At 39.1% G+C, this 18,951-nt stretch overlaps 1 protein-coding gene across 1 annotated transcript; it reads left to right on the forward strand.

Annotated features, from left to right (window-relative positions):
* The first annotated feature begins 7,911 nt into the window (after positions 1 to 7,911).
* LOC103421916 (2-methylpropanoate--CoA ligase CCL4) lies at positions 7,912 to 9,942 on the forward strand. Its single transcript, XM_008359957.4, has one exon. The coding sequence runs from the start codon at positions 8,060 to 8,062 to the stop codon at positions 9,716 to 9,718; it is 1,659 nt and encodes a 552-aa protein (XP_008358179.1). The 5' UTR covers positions 7,912 to 8,059; the 3' UTR covers positions 9,719 to 9,942.
* The last annotated feature ends 9,009 nt before the right edge of the window (positions 9,943 to 18,951 follow it).

Raw genomic sequence — 18,951 nt, forward strand, 5'->3', positions numbered from 1 at the left:
TGGCTCGAGGGATTATGGGAAGACAAGGGGCAGTGACTTAGTCCTAGCTAATACCAAGGTTTCAGTCGGGACTAGCTAGCGACGCTTAGCGAAGTCCGGAGTCGAGGCGAGTCCGACTTAGCGTCATTTAAGTTAGTCCCTTGCTATGCCAAACACAGGACTACACGGACTGTTAGTCCAGTCCTGTCCAGTGAATGCTAACGATGTCAAACAAACGACCCCTTAAGGGAATTGGTAGGAATTGATCTGATTTATTAAAGTTTTCCCTTTGCCTTTTATTACCGTGCCACTCTCGATGCATAAAGAAATTTAATTTTTATTTTTTATATTGAAAACTGTTATTAAAATTTTAAAAATTTCATTTTGTTGTAGGCATAATTTACTGAACAATTATGGAGGCCAAAGAGAGAGGGGTGCGGCATAGATAGAGAGAGATGTGTAATTGTGGGTGTGTGTTATTCCACCCTTTGTGTCTTTATTTATAGTAGTATGATAGGTAAAAACCTTTCCCTTTAGGATTACAACATTTAATAGGTAATCTACTCTTAATAGGAATATAAGATACATTCCCATATCTATTAGGATTTACACAATCATATTCATAATCTAATAGGATTGCAACATTCCCCCTTGAGTGTGTAAATACTCAAGTAAATGGCGCATTAGGTCTTCAGTGATGAAGCAAGTATAGTTGATGAAGTCGTCGGCACAATGAGTGAATGCGAGTCTCAAATCAACGGAATAATGCATAAAAAGTAAAACTCAAAAAATCTCGCTATGGTAAAACCCAAGGTGGGGAAAAACCCATAGTCTAAGGAGAAACGTGAGAAGTTGCATTAAGTCAAAACTATACGTCTTTTGGACGTAAGTAGAATAGCTCACAAGGGTATGATCAGCCCATGATGGGTGCCTCGTTAAAACCTAGTTAGGTAGCAAAAATCCAATGGGAAAAATGCTCTTAATCGTAGAGAAAAAGAGTACATTAAGATCAAGTGAGTATACTTCTGGATACTCCCCTTGAGTTTGACATAACTTCCAAATGAGAACTACAAACATTGCATATGATAGTTAGACATACCAATTCCTCGGACAAGCTTCTGGAAGGTTGACTTTAGCAGTGACGTCGTGTGGAGGTCGGCAAGGTTGTCTGGGATCGGCTTGCATGACTTTAATCTCCTGATGCTTTGCTGATGTAAATGTAGATGCAATATGTCTTGGCGTTGACTTCATTGATGTATCATGGCTTGGTCTGGTTGATACATGCGGCATAATCTTCATGGATCGTTGTTGGGACTCAACGATGGATGAAAACACAGCAAGTACTTCGAATATGCTTAACAAGAACTCATAACCATGTCTTACTTGTGGCGTAGTGAAGTAAGGTGAGTTTTGGAACGATTCGAAGATTTTGCAACTAAGGTCATATCATGAACCTCCAAGATATTGCGATATCCCTAACGGTAAAGACATAACCATTTGGGGATTTTGCCTTGTGCGAGTTTGATAATTAACCAGCGTCAGCATAACAAACAAGGCAAGTATCATTTCGAAGATCAGGGGGGTTAGATCTGTTGAGATGCGTTGAGATTTTCCCATGTAGTACCTTCAGGGTACGTCTTTAATACCAATTCAGTGGATGCGCGTAGGCGCGGTGCTGCATCTTTACCAAGATCAACAACAAAGGAGATGTCCTGTCTAAATACAATGAGCTAAGTACAACGAAGCGCAAAGTTGAAATTAGATATGGAATTTCGGATTCCATAACCTCTTCAAGGGTCTCATTTGCATATAACGTATGGACAATCATAAGTATACTCAAAGGTAACACATTCAGGGTGTATTTCGACTGGTAGACCAAAATACCGTCAGAACAATGCTTCAACTTCAGGTTAAGGCATAAATGAGTTTTCCTAAGATCCTTCATCTCAAATTCCATCTTCAGGTGCGATGCAGTTTTCTCAAGCTCTTCCAGAGTCTTAGTGAGATTCGTGTTAACGACATAAACTGTAACTCTAGCAATTTGGAATAAGACTTCATAGTTGAACACGCAAGGGCATAATTCATATCCCTGACTAATCAAATAATCACTTAGACGGGTATACCACATTCGTTGGATTGTAGTGAGCGCCTTAAACAAGTTAAGAGGGTGTTTCGTGGTTTTGGAACTATTTGAAACAGTCCATGTAATTCTTTGAGAACTTACATGTAAATCTCCGTATCTATATCCCCATGGAGAAAACACTAACCACATTTCATAATGCTGCTATCAATCACATGATGTTTGAGAGAAACCTTGCGTCGTAAGGCGTGCATCATATCGCACTATTTCATTCATCTCATAACGCTTCCTTTCCCATTTGGAACACAACGAGGTTACCTTGGGCAGTGTAGGAACTACAAAATCTCTTAAATTCCCTATAATTCCTCAACTTTCTCAAATTCTTTAAAATCAATTTCTAATCGAATACACCTGGAATGTTATAAACTTCTTTAAAATCCTAATTGAATATACCCGGATTTCTAATGATTTTAATAAACTGTTTTAAAATTCTAATTGAATACACCTTGAATTTCAGAGAATTACTTAAAATCCTGATTGAATACCCCTAAATTCATTAAAAGAATTAAAATCTCTCAAAATCCCAATTGAATACACCCCTAAAAAATTTTGAAATGTTAATATCAATTCTCTTTATGTTTGCACCTCTATATTAAAAATGCTCCAAATCATTAAATGATTCGGATGTTTTAACTTTTATGAGTGAAATATATGGATTTGTTGGACTTATTTTCATGTAGGGACACTGATTAAGGACAGAATTTTTTTTTTTTTTTTTTTTTTGTTTTGAAAGAAAGAGCTGCATTAACAGAAGCCAGAGAACAAGAAAGCCTACAGAGAGGCAAACACAGAGCAGGAAAACAAGTAGTGAACGGGGATACAATAGAGACATTGCCATCAAGTGGCGACGTCACCCCACACACCACCAAAAGAAATCAATGAGAACACGGAAGCCCATCATTGTTCAAGATAAAGACCAACGAAGATGGAGGCCTCTCGACCCAGACAAACTCACTCATCTTCGGAAAACCAACCGATGCCAGCTCATGCGCCGCACCATTTGCTGATCGAGGAACCCAAGACCAGCGACAGAATTGGAAAGCCTCCCCAAGCTGCTTGACACGAGCCAACACAGGGAAAGATTCCCAACTGCCCATCTCAAGAGAATCAGAGAGACAATTAACAGCATCCAGAGAATCGGATTCAATAATCAAAGCATGGATACCCAAAGCTGCACCCAATTCACACCCACGAAGCAAAGCGAGAGCCTTAGCTGCTGCAGCCGAGGGAGCAGAAATCGGGTATCTTGCAGCAGCAACAAATCTCCCCTCCGCAGCCCGTATAATCACCCCAGCAAAACCCCTCTTAGAGACCGTAGACCAACTGGCATCAACATTAATCTTAATGAGATGAGAGGAAGGAGCACACCAACGCGAGACAGGGTCCACCCCACCAGAACCCCCCGACCTAGCCACACCCAAAAAGGCATTCGCAGCCAAAAAAGAGCCCACAGCCGAATAGATAGCAAACAACACTTTAGAAGGATTAATGGGCATCTTATTAAACACAAAGTCACAGCGAGTCTTCCAAATGAACCAACAGGTATAGGCAATATAAGTCCGCAACCATTTAGCATGGGAAGCAGACGCAAAGGAAGAAGACCAAACTCCCGGTAACCATTCCACCCAAGAGTGAATAGCATCACGATCAATGTTGTAAGTCAGGGCTCATCCAAACCAAATAGGTGCGACCCACGGACAAGTAAAAAACAAATGCTCAATAGTCTCATCATGGCAAAGACAAATAGGACAGGTAGAGGAGACAGATGACCTTCTACGAAAAAGAGCCTCACAAGTAGGAAGGCAATTATGCACCGTGAGCCATAGAAAATGGCGCAATTTTGGGGGCACCTCAAGCTTCCAGATAGCCTTCCACAACACCGAGGGAACCCGACGAGCAGTCGAAAGCCGCCTATCCCTTCGGTCCAGAGATCTACTTTGAATCCACCTGTAACCCGACTTAACCGAGTAGATACCATTCCGACTACCGCCCCAGATAATCCGGTCCTTTCGACTCAAATCACCAATAGGAGTCTCCTCAATAGCCGTCCTATCCGAATCCGAGAGGAAAGGCAGCAGGAAGGTAAGATTCCACCTGCGAGAAACCGGACAAATAAGCGAGCTCACCCGCAAATTAAGGGAGACCGGAACCGACCCAAGAGGCAGAGGATGACCCATAGGAAGAGACGGTAACCACTTATCCACCCACACCCGCACATCCTGACCCCCCAAAATTTGCCAATGGGACCCCAGTTTAAGCAGATCCCTTCCCGTGAGAATGCTAGACCAGGCACAAGAAGCACGACCACCTTTCGAAGCTTCCCAAATACTGCTACGAGGGAAATAATGAGCCTTAATTACACGAGCCCACAAAGAATTAGGGTCCGAAACCAATCGCCAACATTGCTTAGCTAACAAGGCATCATTATAATACATGTGAATTTCTTGATCAATTGAATTTGGAAGTACGTTTCGATGCAGTTTGGAGGAAACAAATGAAATCGAGGGAGGTTTGACTGACTGAATAATTTATAATTTGAGTTTGGTGACTTGTAAAAGCATCTCTAAATGAAATGTCAAAAGTTTAGGTGGAATATCACTGTACATATTTGACATCAAAAGTCTCTCCAACTAAATTATTATTTGCTAACTGAATTTGAAGGCTTTGTGATTTAGAGTCAAATTTGACATCAATGTCAAATTTATTTTTAATTCAGTTTAATGGTAAGTCCTTTGTTCTACTAACATATCAACCAATAAACAATTTGTTTTAAGATTTTTTTTAATAATTACAACCATTTAAATCTCTAGTTAAATAATAAAATAACATTTGACAATTCGATTGGAGAAATAAAAATTTGACATAAGGCTTCATATTACCATATCAGCCATCAATTGTAATTTAACTCTTATAATTTGACATTTCCTTTGGAGATTGTCTAAACTGCAATTTTGTAGATCTTTCGATTTTAGAGCTTGTGTTTTTTTTTCCCTATGGTTTGAGATAAAATGACTTGCCAAAGTCACATGATTTTGATAATGCTAGAGAGATCAAATTTTTAAAACCAAAATTGCAAATTAAATGATGTGGTTATTGATGATTGAATTATTACTTAAACGTTGATTAACGTGCTTATTTTCTATTTGTGACACATCATTTGGTTTGCAATTTTTGTTTAAAATTTTGGTCTCTCTAGCATTACTTTATAATTCCTATATAATATAACTCGTTTTTAATTTTTTTTACCATCATTTGTATCATCTCATTAAGAGAGATGAGACTCACATATGTTAGTGGGTCCTACCTCTATTAGATAGATGATACAAATAAATGGTAAATATAGCACTATTAAAAAATAAAATATATTCCTAAATACGAACTCTACAAACCCTTTAAATCCATCAAAAGAGCTATTATTTTATTTGTGAATGGTTTTTTTGTTAACACTCCACATATTATTAAATACTCCCAACATTAATTTTTTTTTTATTAAATGACTTATACACCCTTATATAAAATGATTATTTAGACCCCATAAGATTTCTAAACGTAAATTAAAAATTTTAAATACGTTCCGAATGACTTTCAATGTGTATGAACTAAGATTATTTCTTTTTTCAAGTTTTCCATGTCATTCTTATATACTATTGTAGAACAAAATTTTAACCAATAAAAGTATAAAACACGTTGATAAAAAAATGTTAGTTATGATGATCGATGTTTGAAGGCTTCACGTGACATAAGACCTTCTATGTTTTCATTTTCTTAGTGATTTCAACGATATTGTTATGTATATTAAGGCTGTTAATAGACATTTTGTTAAAGAGAAACATGATTGACAGATGAAGATGACTTTTTGTTCGTGATTTATTTGGTTGATATATATATATGTATCGATCGTTATGTATATCAAGGCTGCTAATTGATTGATATCTTGATAAAGATGAATTTTCGTTCGTGATTTATATGGTTGATATTTTATCTACTGTTTTGTAGCAGCGTTATGATGCTCCTGGTAGAATAACAATTTCAACTATTCTTGTTGCTTATTTAAGGATCTCATAACTAATCAGTCTAGAAGATATGTGGTGTGTGGGGACTAAGTTTGGGGTGGGGAAGGTGTGTATGTTTGTGATTTGAGAGTGGGGAACCATTAATCATATCAAGAATTCTTTCCTAAAACATGATTAAGAGCCCTAATATGTGTCACGTGGTCATCTCACATTGGGGTATACCGTATACTGGTGGGGGGTGGGTTTTTTTGGAGGAGAGGGGGGGGGTGGTGTTGTTAAGTCAGCGGATGCACCGACACTGAATAGACGAGTCAGGGGGATGGCCCGATATGGAGTCTGGAATTTTGAGTTGCAGCGCTGCCGTAAGAAGATGGATTGTGTTCGTGTATCGTGCTTGTCCTTTTCTCTATCCTCCTTTTACTTAATTTGGGCCTACCAGATGAGAGATTTTTTAATATGATTTGTACGGATGATACATCATGTGTCATTAAACAAATGGTGAGATATATATGGTAAAATGTTAATAACTTAAAAAATAAAATTTCCTACAATTTCTATTAAAACACGTGGTGTACCACTTGTGTTCCAGTTATAACTAAAAATTTCCCTTACCAGCAGCATCTTCTGTCTTAAAAAAAAAAATTTTTTGATGTTTTTAAATTTAATTCATTATTTAATAAACTAATAATTAAGAAAAACTAGTTAATTAAATAATTATTGTAGTATACGATAAGTCTTTCTCCTTTATTTCCTTATGTTTAAATTTTTTTCAAATGATATGACAGTTCATATCAAATATCATCTAAGTTGATATAGAAATATGGTATAAAAATATGGTATGAATAACATTAATATCCCTACAAAATAATTAAGTATTGAATGCTAAATATATTCTTTAACTTTTTAAGTTATTAGTGTCTATTCACCTCATAATTACTAGCAATTAGCACACACGCTTCACATGTTCAACTAAATTTGTTTTTATTTTATTACGACTTATTATTAGTGAACGAATGACACTCAAAAAAAAAAAAAACAAATACAAATACAAAAACGGAAGAGAGAGGAAGAGAGGGAGAAAGGTGAGGTTTATTTATTTATTTTTAAATTTTTAAATAGGATATGTTATATTTACATAGATGTGATGGTAGTATAAATAACAGTAAAATTTGAGCTAGGTGTAATTGCTAAATTGTCTATGTTTTTTTATTTTTGTTCAATTCTGGTAAGAGGGTTAGAATGGTAATTTGATAGAATTTAAATTGACGAATATAGTTTTATTAATATGTAATTTAGATTAATAGCTCATAACAAAGAAAACCCTTCAAGTGGCCAGTATCTTGGAAAGGAAAAAACCAATTTTTTTTTTTTGGGTGAATGGAGGGGTGAAGACAACCCCAGACGAACTAAAACTCAAGAAAAACCTTTCAATCTAATAGTTGTAAAAAAACAAATGACACTGAATATTTTAGCAAGACTTCAAATCTTTAAAGAACAAAACAAGTTCAGCCATGTACATACAACGTGCACGACGAAATGATTAATGTAAAAAAAATTTACCAAAATTTGTCGCTACTTTGTGGTCCTTCTTTTGTTATTATTTTTGTCCTTGGCCAAAGTAGGTCGTTCTATCCGGACAAGAATTCTCCTCGGATTTTTTTTCTTTTTGTAGGAATTCGGAGATCAATTAATTGTTTTTGTTTATCTTATATTATGCGATCAATTTTTATTAAATACTATGTATATTCATTTTTAATATCTATAAGGAACGGATATGATTAATTTATCATCCAGATTCTCACCCAGAGAATCCGAAAAGGATCTATTCCGTTCTATATATTAAATAAGGTGCCCTCCATTGAACAGAACCCGCATCAGAACAACACAGCTAGCTCAGACCATCTGTGAACAACTCCAGACAAAAATAATGGAAGACCTGAAGCCCACGTCAGTCAACTCATCTCCTCTAACCCCCTTGGGATTTCTGGAAAGAGCAGCCACCGTTTACGGCGACTGCCCCTCCGTTGTCTACGAAGACACCACCTACACGTGGACGCAGACCCACCGTCGCTGTCTCCGCGTCGCTTCCTCCATATCATCCCTCGGCATCGACAGAGGCCACGTGGTGTCTGTCCTTTCCCCAAACGTCCCCGCCATGTACGAGCTACACTTCGCCGTGCCCATGTCCGGCGCCATCCTCAACACCATCAACACCCGCCTCGACACCCGCACCGTCTCCCTACTCCTGCGCCACAGCGAATCAAAACTAGTCTTCGTCGACTACGAATTGCAATCCCTAGTCCTTGAAGCCATCTCTCTCTTCCCGCCAAATACCCCCTCCCCTAGACTCGTCCTCATCGCCAACGATTCCGGCGCGCCGTCACGCGCAGCACAACTCGACCACTTCCTCTGCACGTACGAGAACCTCGTGGAGACAGGCGACGAGGGGTTCGAGTGGGTCCCGCCGTCGAACGAGTGGGACCCCATAACGCTGAATTACACGTCGGGTACCACATCGTCTCCCAAGGGAGTAGTTCACTGCCACAGAGGGGCTTTCATCATCACCGTCGATTCCCTGATTGACTGGGGCGTACCCAAACAGCCCGTGTACCTGTGGACCCTACCAATGTTCCACTCTAACGGGTGGAACTTCCCATACGGGATGGCAGCCGTCGGTGGGACGAACATCTGTGTCCGTAAGTTCGACGGCCAAATCATCTACGCCATGATCAAACGACACGGTGTCACCCACATGTGCGGTGCGCCCGTGGTGCTGAACATGCTCACAAACGTCCGGTCCGGAACCGAAAAGCTCGAGTACCCAGTACACATCCTAACCGGCGGAGCACCGCCGCCGGCTCAGGTTCTCATCCGGACCGAGTCCATGGGTTTCGTGGTGAGTCACGGGTACGGGCTGACCGAAACGGCGGGGGTGGTGGTGTCGTGCGCGTGGAAGGGGAAGTGGAATTTGTTGCCGGCGACGGAGAGAGCGAGGCTGAAGTCGAGGCAAGGAGTGAGGACGGTCGGAATGACCCGAGTCGACGTGGTTGACCCGGACTCGGGACTCAGCGTAAAACGCGACGGAATGTCGCTCGGCGAGATCGTTCTGAGAGGCGGGTGCGTGATGCTCGGGTATCTGAAGGACCCATCGGGAACGGCCAAGTGCATGAAAGGCGGGTGGTTTTATACTGGTGACGTGGGGGTAATTCATCCCGATGGCTATTTGGAAATCAAGGACAGATCCAAGGACGTTATTATAAGCGGGGGCGAGAACCTGAGCAGCGTGGAGGTGGAGTCAGTGTTGTATACGAACCCGGCTGTGGACGAGGCGGCGGTTGTGGCGAGGCCTGACGAGTTTTGGGGGGAGACGCCGTGCGCGTTTGTGAGCTTGAAGAGTGATGTGACGGCTAAGCCGACGGAGAATGAGATCATGGAGTATTGCAGGAAGAAGCTGCCGAAATACATGGTGCCAAAAACGGTGGTGTTTAAGGACGAGCTTCCCAAGACTTCGACCGGGAAGATTCAGAAGTTTGTGCTCAGACAGATGGCTAAGGGTTTGGGTTCGTCGAGGCTGAGTCGGATGTAACTTTAAATATCAATTAATTAATTAATTAATTATTGCATTGTCAAATTTCAACCCATTTATATGACGTTCATGTAAGTGATTTTTCTGGGCAGTGGTGATGATCAATGTTTGCTCACGACACTACAGAGTGGAAGTGGCATTTCATTATGAATGTATATGTTTCATTGAACAGTGCCTTTTTAAGCATATTTCAAATATTATTGGAGTGGAATTTATGTAGCAAATGTGAATAATTGGAACAGCTGGTAATGTTGTTGCTTTCTATTCCCTAGACTGTAACGTGTGTATTCAATTGGGATTTTAAAGAATTTTAATTCTTTTAATGAATTTTGTGTATTAGGATTTTAAGTAATTTTTTAAAAATTCAATGTATATTCATTCAGGATTTTAAGATAGTTTATTAAAATTGTTAGAAATCCAAATGTATTCGATTAGAATTTAATTTTAAAGAATTTAAAAAAAATTAAAGAATTAGAGGGAATTGGAGAGATCTCGTAGTGTATTTTAAGTATCCACAAATCTCACATCTGTCTATGAGCTTTCGAGGGAATTCAATTAAAATTTTACATAAAATCTTTATAAATCAATTAAATTTTATAAAAATTTATGAATTTATAAATTCATTTAAATCTCTCAAATTCTCAATTCAATATATTATTACAAATATTATATTATTATGAAATCACATCAGAGAACACTGACAAGGCACTGACTTGAATGCGGTTCAAAATCATAGTAAACAAGGCAGACGTAGGGCCACTCCTCCTCTAGCCGGAAATATCGCTCAGGAGGAGCAAGTAGTCGCCCCTCTGGTTTCGTCGGAAAAGCTGGAACGGTGCTGCCGTTGCGCAGCCGGCACTGTGCGCGGCGGTGTTTTGATAATTAACAATATCAGACGCCAAACAGCTCGTTTTTCTTATTAAAAAAAAATATCAGACGCCAAACGGCGTGCTTTTGGTTGATTAAAAACCAAAAAAAAAAAATTATTATTAGGGGAACCACGCGTCCTCCAATCCTCCCACCCAGCTCCCACACACGGACGAAGAGAGCAGAAGAAGACAGAGGGGACAACACTTTTGCCATTAGGCCCCTTCCGTCACATACAGCCTTCACTTTCCAGCTTTCAAGCCAACAACATCAAAGTTCCAAGCCAAGCCTATTTCAAGGTAACTACCTAATTTTCAAATTTAAATCTCTAAACTTAATTGATAATTTAATATGAAATTTTGTCTAGTTAATAAGGAATTATAGTGTTATATGCTTATTGATATGAATCATATGTGCGGAGCTAATAGTAATCCTAAAAATCATTTTGCTGACAAGTGAATTATTTTCCAAGAAAAATGATTGTCCTTATTAAATGAGTATGGAGCAGCCTCATTCATAACGCGCAGCTGAGATAGACAAGGCAGAGATCAACGACTGCTCAAGGCACCCTTGCCCGTAGGAAAAGTCAAAGGTATTTATGAAAGAATAATCTCGTATTCTTATCATAAATACATTCCTAATCAGAGAAAACTTCTTTCAAGTACGTAATTATAATCTCATTTATTTAGAATATTTACCTAATTACTCTAAGATATTTATTTATACAAATATCTTGGAATATTTTCACCCAAAATCCACCCTAGGGCCGGCCTATCTCCTCTATTTCTCCTATAAATACACACTTCATCTCCAAAATCTAGTAAGCTTTAGCTACCCCTAAATAGGCTTTTTGCTTTTCACAAACACTCCAAAACATTCTTTTCAAAATTCTAACTTTGGCATCGAAGATTCTTCAGCCAAAGCCCCTCATTCATCGTGGACGCGTGAGGCTTTTGGCCTTAATCTTAGGTGTTATTATTTTGCTGGTGCAAATTTGTCAATCAAAGGAAGGCGGAAATTTGCATACAAATTTGTGCTTTCATTGAGAGCTCTGATCCGAAGACTCTTGCTTTCAACTTCCTTCATTCGTAGATCCACGACTACGATGGCAGGAAATTCAGAAACTACAACCAAGGGGACCCCTTACGTTTAAGGACATGAACTAACCGATGAAGATCGTGATGTGGCTCCACGTCGTTGCTACTTGAGGTTTACCACAGCAAAGACTGCACATTTTCCACCACGGCAAAGACATGGACCAACCCTCGCTGTAGTGGCTCACGAGGCAGCCTCCACTCAACGCAAGGAAACTCTAGGGAAGGGAGGCCAACGGCACAAACAGCCAGCAGTCGCAGACCCAAACAACTACTCGCCCTCAACAGCAGCCTTTAGCGCCTGCCACTTTCACTTAGACACGAGCTGCCCAGACCAAGGCAGCCCAAGCCAAGCCAATTGAGGTGGCTCAATGCCCATGCGCCCAACCTGTTCTCGCAGTCTTCCAGACGATCCAGCATAGTCCCAGACCAGTTCAACCAGCCCAAATCCAGATCCCAATGTCGACCACAAATTGGTGCTTTCATTGAGAGCTCTGATCCGAAGACTCTTGCTTTCAACTTCCTTCATAGGTAGATCCACGACTACGATGACAGGAAATTCAGAAACTACAACCAAGGGGACCCCTTACGTTTAAGGACATGAACTAACCGATGGAGATCGTGATGTGGCTCCACGTCGCTGTTACTTGAGGTTTACCACAGCAAAGACTGCACATTTTCCACCACGGTAAAGACATGGACCAACCCTCGCTGTAGTGGCTCACGAGGCAGTCTCCACTCAATGCAAGGAAACTCTAGGGAAGGGAGGCCAAAGGCACAAACAGCCAGCAGTCGCAGACCCAGACAACTACTCGCCCTCAACAGCAACCTTTAGCGCCTGCCACTTTCACTTAGACACGAGCTGCCCAGACCAAGGCAGCCCAAGCCAAGCCAATTGAGGTGGCTCAACGCCCATGCGCCCAACCTGTTCTCGCAGTCTTCCAAACGGTCCAGCATAGTCCCAGACCAGTTCAACCAGCCCAAATCCAGATCCCAATGTCGACAGTTGAACCAAGGGTATTTTCACCCCAACTTACTGCAGATGTGACCTATCCTGGCTCAAGCTTTGCACCCGGAATCCCTTACACTTTCACAACTCAAGTAGACGTTTACCATTCTAGCTCTTCCACTCTAAATGGCAAACAACACATATCCGGACATGTTGCTGAACTGACAAGCGTCCTTGTGCAGTATACTACCTTGGTGAGTCAGTTCCTGCAACGCATCGGGATATAGTGTGCCCCAGACGAAATGTCCAGAAGTAGGACAAGGGCAAGGGCAAGCAATGACATTTCTCTCCAACGACATCTTGGCAAGCAACCCATCAACCAGCCACGAACCGAGCTTTGTGGTAGTGTACATTCATGCCTGGGCCCCAATGATAGCATAGACTCTCGTCTTAGCACATGGAGGAACGTGCATTCTCGGTTAGGCCCCCAGACGAACATACATTCACGGTTGGGGCCACACTCCGATAATCAACATGGACAACCTTCCAAGCTAAGTGTTCCTACGCGGTTAGGCCCGCAATGAGCATATTCCATCTCACATCGGAGTAGGTAGCACGATTGACTAAGAGAAGTAGTTGCACAATCCAGCTCAAGTTCAACCAGTATACTACAAGTAATCCGCTTGCTTGCTAGGAACGTACTACATGCACAGCAGCCGCGACATAGACAAGCCAAGCATAGGGAAGAGCAGCCGCGACCAGTAGGTTATGACCAGGGGCAGCTGGAAGCCTTGCTGCCTCAATAAAGGAAAATTTAGGAAGAAGTAGAGAGGCTCATAATTGAGCAATTACGCAGATTCCAACGCATCGATATCACAGACGAAACCCTTCGTAGGGACGTGGCACACATGGGTAAATCACCTTTCACAGACAAGATCGAGCAGACGAAACCCCGCGTAAGTTCAATACGCCACACTTCACTCTATTCAAGGGAGATAGAGACCCGAAAATGCACTTAAAACACTACCACATCATAATGATCCTCTACAGTGCCAACGACGCCTTAATGTGCAAGCTATTCGCAACTACTTTGCAAGGCGAGGTGCAGGATTCGTTTAATACCCTGCATCTACAGTCCATCTGGAGTTTCGATGAGCTTTCCGTAGTTTTCACTAAGGAGTACTCATCCTACCGCTCGATCAAGGAGAATTTCGATCATCTCTTCAATATCAAGAAGAATCCAAAGGAGTCGCTTCGGGACTATGTTAAGAGATTCGTCAATCAAAGAAATGCGGAAATTTGCATCCACAATATGATTACTGATGAATGAAATTGTTGATTATTGATGAATGAAATTGTTAATTATTGATTGTTGAATCATTTATATAGTTATTGATATGATTAATTGAATAGTTGGTTTACTTAGTTGTTAGTCATACTAGACTCTGCTCTAGGATTACTGAGTCTAAGACTTTTATTCCCATTATATAGTTACGTGAGGAAATGATATAATAAGAAACAATGCTTAAATCTTCCTTCAAATATTTTGAGTTGTCCTCCTTCGCATATTCCCAAGCTGAGTCTACGACTTTTATTCCCATTATTTATCTCAACTGCGGTGTGTTTTATCCAATGGATAGTCATTCTAAACATTCCCCCAAACATGGTCTGTACGTGAATGACTCTAAATTTTTTTTACTTAATTTCTTTATTTTCTTATTTGTGTCATCTTACTAAGCTATCCGTAATATATTTGGCTATTTTCTTTTGAATTTTTTTTTATTAGAGAAGGATATTTTAGGCATTTCAAAATGTTTTACCAAATGTAGGTGCTCACTTTACACATAGAGAATCTGAAAGATACATATAAAAATCGTCGGCCCTTTACATCATTTTTTTTGTAAATTTGATCATAGTAGATTGAGTCTGTGGGTAAGAGTAGCTTAAGTTCATCGACGTTATTCTAAACAACACAATGGCGTTGAAGGCGATTATGGGGAATTTTCTACTTGGAAACATGTTTTTACAGAGATAAATTTTCTAATTGACAACCATCACTAATGTTGGTCATTAGGTCACATATACTCATATTTGAGATACATCATTGCCCATAGTTATCTATCTCGCTTTTCTATGTGACCGGGCTGATATTGATTGTATTTGGGGCTTCTCCTTTTAACTCTTAATTTGAAAAAACTACGGATGAAAAAAAATAGTAGCTTAAGTTTAGGGTTGGAGACCTCTAATGTAACTTGGAAAAAGAATTTCAATTTCAACTAAATAGATATAATTATTAGCAGTGTGAAATTTCTCATAGCCTCTTTGGTCTCGAAACGGGTGGATGACCGTAGGGGTGTGACGCAGCATGAAGATGCACAGGGATCCTCATGTTCACCCTTAATGATTCTTCTGGAATCCACTAGAAAAGTGAGAGAATTCTGAAAAACTATATTGATTACTCTGGAATACAAAGTTGATCCTTAAGGCAACACTTCCATTGCCTATTTATTCTATTTGTAATTCGCATTATTAATTATACATTTTGAATGCTATTTAAATCATGGCGTGTAATACTCATGACCTATTCGTCTTCACCTTGCGCCTATCAAACTGTGCTTCAAATTCCTCCGCTAAACGTTTTTCGTCAAGTGAAATTTTTTGCCATAAACCGATTTACTGACTAAACCATACCAGTCGGTTAATAATGGTATGGTATAGTTTTGGCATTTTTTCATAATCGGTTGCCATTATACTGAACCGACATTAATGGTATGACTTTGGTATTGGATTTTGTATACTAGCAGTATGCCATCTACCAATACTATATATTTTCTATTTAGATATTTTAGGTATTTTTTACATGCTTGACATGTGAAGAATTGGAAAAATGTAAGTATTGCTATATTTTTTCTAATTCTAATTATAGTACTTCAATCCAATGTTTATTGATATTTTTAGTTTATTATTCAATATTACTTCTTATTCTAATCATACTTTTTTTTTTATGTAACATTTGAATTGAAATAGTTGATGGTTCGACATCTCAAGCACGAACATCAATTCCAAGTGCTTCGAAGAATTGATTCATGGAAGATTTCACATGCATTGGTTGATGCTACTTCAGTGATGTTGCATTATCAAAACAACAAGTTATTTGTTTTGGGATTTTAATATGGGGATCTTATAACCAGAATCATACTTTTGAGTTTTGAGTTTTTTATTATACATTAGTTGCTACAATTGAATTTAGACAATTATATTAGTTAGACTTTTGAGTTTGTGAACTTATGACTATTTGAATTATGTTTGCTGACGTTGACATTGGCTTATTAAGTTTTGATTTGATTTTCATTTTAATTTGTTAAGTCATGATTATGTTGATTTATCATCAATTGAAAAATGCAGCAGCAACTTCTTTTTCTCTTTTCTGGTTTGTTGTTTACGGGTTGGTGCATGGTGTCTTGAGCTGTTGTTTTTGTAGCTTATTTGCAAACCATCGGTTGTGCCATTTACCAACCGAACCAGCCAATAATTTCGGCTGAATAGATTTTTGGCAACAGTAAGAAGACGGTTGGCTAACGATAACTGATTTTCGGTAGTTATGTATATGTGGCTGGCAGGTGGCACAAAGAATTTGACACGGTTTGCCAACCGAACCAAGTCATAGATAACAGTGGCTTACCATCAATTGTCTCATTTAAAAAAAAAAAAAAAAAAAAAAAACTAAATAGATACGACTATGGGCTAACAAGTAGCCCCCCATCTAGGAAATCATTTGTGGACCGTCCCAGTCCAACCCTTTCGGGCTGGGTTACCGAATCAGTCTTTCCTTAATAGGCTAATGTCAACATCGAGTCTTAAAGTTTGAGTGCACCCGCACTTGCATGACACATCATGGTGCTGGGTTATACCTGATGTGTTTTACACCTGACATATAGAAAGACAAGAAAAACCAGTTTTGCTTTGGTTTCTTTGCTTTGGTTTTTCTGCTTTGGGCTCCAACTCTTGTTTTGGGCTTGTTTTGTGTTTACTTTGGGGGTTCATTATTTTGCTTTGTGCTTTATTTGTGATTGGACATTCGTCTATGTAAATTTGTTGGGTTGGTAATAAATTTTACCTTTTACCATAAAGAAAAACACAAATGACAACATAACCAAATGACCGTTACAATTAAATAATTTATCAAATAACACGTTTCATCAACTGCAACTGCAATCATAACGCTCTATGGTTGATATCACATTTTGTAAAATACATCCAACTCATCTATCTAATATAGGTAGAATCAAGGTTCTAAAAGACAATAGGCGCTAATCTAGATGCGAACCGAGGCCTAGCGGCTAAGTGGGGGCCTAGTCGGACTAGGCAGATTTAAATAAAATTGTTATATATTGTGTAAATAAGTACTTATTTATACTTAAAATAATACATAATTGCATTGAGATAAATAAATGACAAAGTAGAATGACATTTAAATTACAAAGTAGTAGAACATATTTGCATTGGAATTACATGAATCTTACCTTGATTTAGGCTGGGTGTGTGGAGTTGATTTATACCACAGGGAGGTTCGATTTTGGGTGGAACTATGGAGGGGAACTCATGTTGAGTGGAGGGGAACCTATGTTGAGTAGAGGGGGGAGATGGAGGAATGAAAGATGTTGTGGTGGTTGACGGCGAGATGAATTTGGAAGTGTTGGGTGGGGCAGGACACCTCACTCTCTATGCAAACGAGAAACGAGAGAGAGATGGAGAAGAGAGTCCCAAAGTGGGGAAGTCTCTAGGCAAGGGGGAGAAAAAGCCCAGACAAACTACAAAGAAAGATTTTGTGGGTCCCTATGTACCAATAATCCAATAAAATTATCCATTAATAGGGAAATTAGGGAAAAAAAAAACCATGAACTTAAAATCCCGAAGGAATTTTGTTTGAACTCCAAATTCTTCACCGTTTGCGCCCACACGTTCGTTGCAGCAAATACTATATGAATACACTAAGATAATGGGTCATGTTTATCACAAGCTCAAATATCAACCGAAGTCACAACTTTGGACATTTAGTCATTTCACACTCTTGAAAATTGAAATACTCTAATTTTAGGGACTGGTCGTTAAACTGCAATACTTTTCTCAATTAATTCCACAAATGGTTTCTTCTCCTTGCTTTTCCAAGGCTTCTTGTCTTTATACCCACTAGATTGCGTATTAATTCTTCCCCGAAACACTTAGGCTACCAGAAGCTCTCTCAGTAACCTCACTATCTTTTGAGTGCCTAATTAATTTTTGTTCAAACCCTTTTAGTGTTGCAACAACCTCAGTGGAATCAATTTCTTTGGTCTTTTTAGCTTCTTCTTTCACATCAACAATATTATCATATTGAAGTGTAAAACTGATTGATAACTTTTTAACAACCCTCTTGTTATGCAAGTCTTCACCATACATTTGCATTTGACGTATCAATCCAAACACCTTAGTTAAATAATCAGATAATGATTCACCATTCCTCATTATATCATACTCAAAATCACAACAAATGCATTGAAGTTTAAAGGCCATTACTTGAGAATCACCTTTGTATTCTTATTGCAATACATCCTAAGTAGCTTTAACAATTTCCTGGTTTGTAATCTTTGGGAAAAAATCATCATCACTCATAGCTCCTTGGATCAATCCCAGAGCCCTTGCACCACCGGAAATAAGATCTTGAGCAACAAACAGTTGCTTCTCATATAAGGGAAGAACATAGCCTTCTTAACAAATTTCCATAGATTTTTGAAGTTGTCTTCAACCTGATGCACCAAAACTCATAGTTGATGCTATTAAAGGCCATAGTTCGAAGCTCAGCTCCAAATCCAGCCATCTTGCTCCTCGATTCACCTAAGTTCTTCGTTGGAAACTCAGAGAACAACTCACAGATCCACGCCCCTCGATTCAACACGAACCAAGCTATGGGCACATGTTAGTATTTTTATCAATTTTGCAGGTTAATTTTGGTTGAATTTGGATTAAAATCAATCAGAAATTGATGAGCTCATAGAGTTGAAAATGCAAAAAACTTAAAAGATAAAAAAAGAAGGAAAACTAATGAAAAGGGCTTGAAAACTTTGAGTTTTAACGATAAAGACAAAATAAAGGGTAAAGTGAATAGTACCAGGATTGACTTTTTAGTATAAAAATGTGGTTTTTCATTAAATTGAACAATACTGGGAGTTTTTCGTTAAAGTTCCCGTGTTAATAGCTCCTTAAATTCTGAATTGGGTCCCATTACATCAAGCTAGAAATGCCACCTCCAATATAGTCGTTGGTCACACTTGCAACGTGACTAT

This window comes from Malus domestica, chromosome 09 (genome assembly GCF_042453785.1).
Source record: "Malus domestica chromosome 09, GDT2T_hap1".
In the NCBI taxonomy this organism is placed as follows: domain Eukaryota; kingdom Viridiplantae; phylum Streptophyta; class Magnoliopsida; order Rosales; family Rosaceae; genus Malus; species Malus domestica.

What these genes read in the sequence shown, in the direction of transcription:
- LOC103421916 (XM_008359957.4), top strand. Translation starts at nt 8,060, where the DNA reads ATGGAAGACCTGAAGCCCACGTCAGTCAACTCATCTCCTCTAACCCCC.